Genomic DNA, 5742 nt, shown 5'->3' with positions numbered 1-5742 from the left:
GCCCCCGCCCCGCCCCGCATAAACTCCCCGCGCCCCCGGGCCCCGCTTCTGCCTCTGTCGCGATCGGCCCCGAGCACCGGCACCGGCCGGGGGGGGGGGGGGGGGCGGACCCCGCCCAGCGGCGACGGCGGCCGCGGGGGGACATTTCCCGCGCGTCCGAAGGGGGCGGGGCGGCGCCGGGTCACGTGGGGCGGGGCGGCGGGAGGCCGCGCGGGACGGTTGAGCCGGCGGCGCGCGCCATGGCGGCAGGTAGCGGCGGGGCGGGGGGGGTGGTGGTGGTGAGGGGGTACCGGGGCCGTCAGCGGGGCTGGGGGGGCTCCGAGCATGGGGGTACCGGGGGCGTCACCGGGGCTGGGGGGGCTGGGAGGTGCCGGTGGCGTCACCGGGGCTGGAGGGGCTCGGAAGTACCGGGGGTACCGGGGCTGGGGGAGCCCGGAGCACGGGGGTGCCGGGGGTGTCACCGGGGCTGGAGGGGCTCCGAGTACGGGGGTACCGGGGCCGTCACCGGGGCTGGAGGGGCCCGGAGGTGCCGGGGCATCACCGGGGTTGGAGGGGCCCGGAGCACGGGGGTACCGGGGCCGTCAACGGGGCTGGGGGGGCTCCAAGCACGGGGGTACCGGGGCCGTCACCGGGCTGGGGGGGCTCGGAGGGACGGGGGTACCGGGAGCGTCATCGGGCTCGGGAACGGCACCGGAGCTTGGGGGACTCGGAGCAAGGAGACAGCGGGGCTCGGGTCGTGGTGGGGCTTGGGGCACGGGGGTACCGGGGCTGTCACCGGGGCTGGGGGGGCTCAGAGGTACCGGGGGCGTCACCGGGGCTGGGGGGGCCCGGAGCACGGGGGTACTGGGGCCGTCACCGGGGTTGGAGGGGCTCGGAGCACGGGGGTACTGGGGCCGTCACTGGGGCTGGAGGGGCTTGGGGATGCCAGGGGCGTCACCGGGGCTGGAGGGGCTTGGAGGTACCGGGGGCGTCACCAGGCTCGGGCACGAGGGCAACACCGGGGCTGGGGGGACACGGAGATAACGGGGTGCCAACAGGGCAGGGGACCGCGGGGGCATCAGCAGGGTCCCCCGGTTCAGGGGGTAACGGGGGGCGTCTGAGCGGGGGTACCGTCCCCCCGCCGATCCCGGTGCCGGTACCGGCAGCCTGGCAGCGTCCCTACCTGAACGTCTTCAAGCATTTCCGCGTGGAGGAGTGGAAGCGCTCCGCCAGGGAGGGGGACGTGGCCGCCCTCACGGTAACGGCGGGCACCGGCACCACGGGGCGGGGGGCACCGGCCACGGGTGGCCAGCGCTGACCACCCTCCCCCATCACCCCTTTCCGTGGTTTCGGAAGGACGCGAGGCTGAAGGGAACCGTCTACCGGATCCGGGGCTCCCTCCCCGCCAGCAGCTACCTGCAGCTGCCCCGGACGGGGACGCAGTCGCTGGGGCTGGCGGGACGCTACCTCTACCTGCTCTTCAGGCCCATGCCCCGCAAACACTTCGTCGTCCACCTGGACGTCGCCACCGAGGTACGGGACATGGGGGCGGCTTCGTTAAACCGCCGTCGGTAGCGTTGTGACCCGATTGAAGGACCGGGAGGGTGGTGACGGTGCTCTTCTGCGCTTGGGGGTGTAGAATTTGGCTGGTGTTTGTTGCTGTTGGTGGGTTACGCCGGGATGGAGATGGTTTCCATCCTGGTGGCGTCTCTGCTGGGGACAGGGGACACGGAGGGGACAGGGGACACGGCTACGTGCCTTCTCCTCTGCAGCATTTCCCCGCCGAAGCCACCAGGGTGACTAAAGCTCTACCTGTGTCTCTGTTTTCTCAGGAAAATCAGGTGGTTCGCATCTCTTTCTCCAACCTCTTTAAGGAGTTTAAATCCACAGCCACCTGGCTGCAGTTCCCCTTCGTCTGCGGAGCAGCCAAGGGCTCGGCGTGCGACCGCGCGGCTGGGACGTCCCGGCGCGGTGAGGATCGCGGCGCGGTCGGGACTGGGCTGCCACGTTGCCACCGAAATCAATTGTTAGGAAATAAACGGAGTTCGGAAGTTGACTTGGTGCTGACGAGCGGTGGTCCTGAGCAGGAGACGCTCGGAGCCATCGCTCCCGGGAGGGAACATCCCCCATCCCCGTTCTCCCGAGCAGCGGGGTGGGAGCCCGCGGAGGCAGCGGGGCTGCTTCTCCGCCCTTCCCCACCTCTGCGCCGCAGCGACCAGCCGCGAGGCGCCTTTTCCCACCTCCCATCTTGGCAGAGGCAAGCCAAGCCTGGTGGGACTCTTGCATAAATACTTTTCACCTCGCCGCGTTGATTGCGACCGCGTTCGGCACGGTCCGAGGTCTGTAGTGTCTTTTCCCATCTTTTCTTTTGCCGCCTGCCACTCTCCTCCCCAGATCTGGCGGGAGCAGCCCCCGCTGACGTGCGCTGGACCTGCCTGGTGCTCGACCTCCGCTCCATCCTCTCCCTCTACCTCAGCCGCCGTTACAGCCACCTGAAGAGCGTCAAGCTCTGCTCCAACCTCCTGGTGAAAAACCTCTGCACGAGCGACTTGGTGTTTGACCCAGGTGAGGAGCTGGGACCCCGCAGCGGCTCTGCGGTTTCTTTTGTGACTTAAATCCAGCGTGGGTGGAACCCGCGGGGGTTTAAAGCTGCTTTTGCAGGCGCGATGGCAGCGGGCTGCCATTACTGTGGCACTGGGATAGGAAGCAGAAAGGGCAAAATACTCGGTGCGATGTTAAGTCTCATCGAATCCTAGAATCCCAGGTTGGAAGGGACCTCAGGGATCATCTGCTCCAACCTTTCTAGCACAGCCTAGACGAGATGGCCCAGCACCGTGTCCAGCCGAGTCTTAAACGTGTTCAGCGTAGCGGAGTCAACCCCTTCCCTGGGGAGATGATTCCAACGGTTGACTGTTCCCATTGTGAAAAATTTTCCTCTCGTGTCCCATCGGGATTTCCCTGGGAGTAACCTGTACCCGTTACCCCTTGTCCTCACCATGGGACTCCTCGTAAAAAGGGAGCCTCCATCTTCTTTGTAGCTCCCCTTTAAGCACTGGTCCGTGGTGGTGAGAGCACCTCGAAGCCTCCTTTTCTCCAGGCTGACCAAGCCCAGCTCCCTCAGCCTGGCCTCACGCGGCGGCTGCCCAGACCCCGGATCATCCTGGTGGCCCTTCTCTGGACCCCGCCAGCCCGCCCACACCTTTTGTGTGCAGCGGGGACCAGAACTGTGCGCAGCGTTCCAGGTGTGGCCTGACAAGCGCCGAGTAGAGCGGGATCACGACTTCTTTCTCTCTGCTGGTGATGCCCTTCTCGATGCAGCCCAGCCTCCTCGTGGCCTCCTTGGCCGCAGCAGCACCCTGCTCGCTCACGTTGAGCCTCCTGCCCACCGGGACCCCCAGGTCCCTCTCCACGGAGCTGCTCTCCAGCCAGGTGGATCCCAGTCCGTGCTGCGCTCCTGGATTACGTTTTCCCAGGTGCAAGACCTTACGCTTGTCCTTGTTAAACTTCCTAAGGCTCTTGTTAGCCCACTTCCAGCCTGTCCAGATCTTCCTGCAGGGTGGCTCTCCCTTCCAGAGCGTCTGCTTCCCCACTCAGTTTGGTGTCACCTGCAAAGTTTCACATGCGCCGGTGACTACGACCTCCCGACCTCTGGAGGAAAGTGTCCTCTCATTTTCCAGCTATAAAAGTGAACGATAAGAGCAAAGTTAAATATCTTACCAAGGGGAGAAACTTTTTTTCAGGGAAAAAAAAAAAATTAAAAGTCTTACCAAGCCTGACTTCTCCAAGGCCTGTGCTTTTATCTGCCGGGAGAAACTGTGGGTTTTTTGTCTCAGAAATTTTCCAACCTACTTTTTTTTTTTTTTCTTTTTATCCACCTGCTCAGTGTGGCAGAGATATTTCCATCAAAACCTTTCTTTCTGCCTTTCTTTTTTTGTGCTGGAAATCTGCCCGTACCGACTGGCCCGCTGGAAAGCATCGGTGAGGAGAAAGTTTTAGATGCTGCTTTCGGATTCCTGCAGCTTGTTGTATGTTGAGGACTTTCATGAAGTTCCAAACGCATGAAGGAAAAAAAAAGACAAGAAAATGCAAATAGAGCCTTAACACAAATCATGTGAAGCTGCTGAGTCACGGAATAGAAAACTAAGTGAATCTTGGGCCTGGGGGATTTATAACTCGATGCCAAGGGTTTATGCTCTGGGGTCTTTTTTGGAGGTTGAGGGTTTCAGGAGTATTTCTGTGTAAAGGTGTGTGTGTGTCGCAGCCCTCGGGGTTGTAATCTTTGGTTTTCAGGTGTTCTCAAAGAGGGAAATGGGTTGTGCCCATGTCCCGTGGGAAACTCACGATCTCAGCTCCGCGGGCCTTGGAGAACTCACTTGCTTTATCTTTACCCCTGTGCTGCCAGGCGTGACCTTCTCCGAGGCCCGGCAAGGCGACCTGGCCCGCCGCGGCGTCGCTCCCATGCCGCGGGAAATGGCTTTCCCTGTGCCGAAGGGAGAGAAGTGGCACGACCTCTACGACTACATCAGGTACGGCTGCTCCCGGCTGCGCTTGAACCCACCGCGGCTCCGAGACCTCCCCGTTCCCCGCGGCAAGGCAGGACAGGTAACGCCGCTTGGGGAATGACAGATCCGGACAAACCCGGGGCTTGAGCGGAGATATTTTGGTCACCCCAACTCCAGCATTTAGGTGGCGTTAACACATCTGCCCCGGTCTAAGCGTAATTGCTGATCGGTGATATTTTGGGGCGGGAAAAAGGCCGTAGAGCGTTCCCGTGCCTGGTGTTAACGCCGGTCCTCTCTCTCAACGGTGTCCTGCTGGGATTTAGCGTAACGCAGGCCTTTCTTCTGTACGTGCTGTTCCTAGGGAGCGCTTCAGCCTCTCGCTAAGTTAAAGGGTAATCTGACGGGGGCCGCTGAGCCGTCATCGGCCGTACCGCCTCGTCGGCGGGCAGACGTAAGCGTGCCTTCCTCGGCTTCGGCGCTGGGCTCCCAGTGGCGGAGTTTTTGTCGGAGAACTCCGTCGGTCATGAAGTTGCAGGTCATCGGCTTGGCGGCGTCGCCTAAAGCGCGCGGTGCCAAGTTAACCCCCGGAAAGTAACGGTGTGGATCGGACCTGGGAGATGCTTTAGTATCCCTATATTTGGGGGAGGAGGGGGAAAAAGGAGAAATCTTCTAGGAGACAGTGAAGAGGCTTGAGTTATCGAGCGGGATTCCCGGGTTCCAGCGCGATATCCCGATGACATGGCGCCGCCTTCTGTTTTTGCTCAGGTTCCCATCCGAGGGCTGCAAGCTGCCGTACGACTCCATCCAGAAGAGCTGTCCCGGCCCTGCGGCAGGTGGGAAGGCTGGGGGCCGCAGCCCAGGCTGTGCCGCCCCGGCTGGACGCCTTGGGTTGCCAAAAGAGCCCAACCTGCTCCTCGTGTCACCCAGGTGGCCAAGTCTCGGAGGACCCCGTCCGGCAGCTGCCCCAGCCGGTGACGCTCACCAAAGCGGTCCGTGACCGACTGTCCCTCGTCCATCAAATAACCAGTCCCAAAGCTGTAAGTGCACGGTGGAGGGGGCTGCAGCTTCTTCCTTTCTGCCTCCCGTGGAGTTTTTCCCCACGTCTTGTCTTTGAGTTCCTTTATTTAGGACGTAGAAGCTGCTCGTTGTCATTGGCAGCTGATGCGGGCAGGTCAGGCCCCTGGTCTGGGCATGGTCTGTCGACCGCGGCCCCACAGTTAAGGACGGGGTGGTTCGGTCTGGCGTAGCGCAGAGCAGAGAC

The 5742-nt window shown here is 62.5% G+C and overlaps 1 protein-coding gene across 1 annotated transcript in view; it reads left to right on the top strand.

Annotated features, from left to right (window-relative positions):
* Window positions 1-239: 239 nt before the first annotated feature.
* The window catches only part of WDR90 (WD repeat domain 90), a gene marked incomplete at its 5' end in the record, with an annotated part of 35451 nt that continues 29948 nt past the window's right edge, over window positions 240-5742 (top strand). Inside the window, 8 exons of the mRNA XM_082313635.1 lie at window positions 240-249; window positions 1080-1237; window positions 1336-1512; window positions 1812-1950; window positions 2374-2544; window positions 4382-4505; window positions 5247-5314; window positions 5409-5518. Coding sequence (XP_082169761.1) covers window positions 240-249; window positions 1080-1237; window positions 1336-1512; window positions 1812-1950; window positions 2374-2544; window positions 4382-4505; window positions 5247-5314; window positions 5409-5518 — 957 coding nt within the window. The remainder of the gene's footprint in view (window positions 250-1079; window positions 1238-1335; window positions 1513-1811; window positions 1951-2373; window positions 2545-4381; window positions 4506-5246; window positions 5315-5408; window positions 5519-5742) is intronic.

The sequence above is a fragment of the Platalea leucorodia genome (assembly GCF_965183815.1).
Source record: "Platalea leucorodia genome assembly, chromosome: 5".
In the NCBI taxonomy this organism is placed as follows: domain Eukaryota; kingdom Metazoa; phylum Chordata; class Aves; order Pelecaniformes; family Threskiornithidae; genus Platalea; species Platalea leucorodia.
Note: the sequence above shows the minus strand (reverse complement) of the source record. Positions and strands in the feature narration are given on the sequence as shown.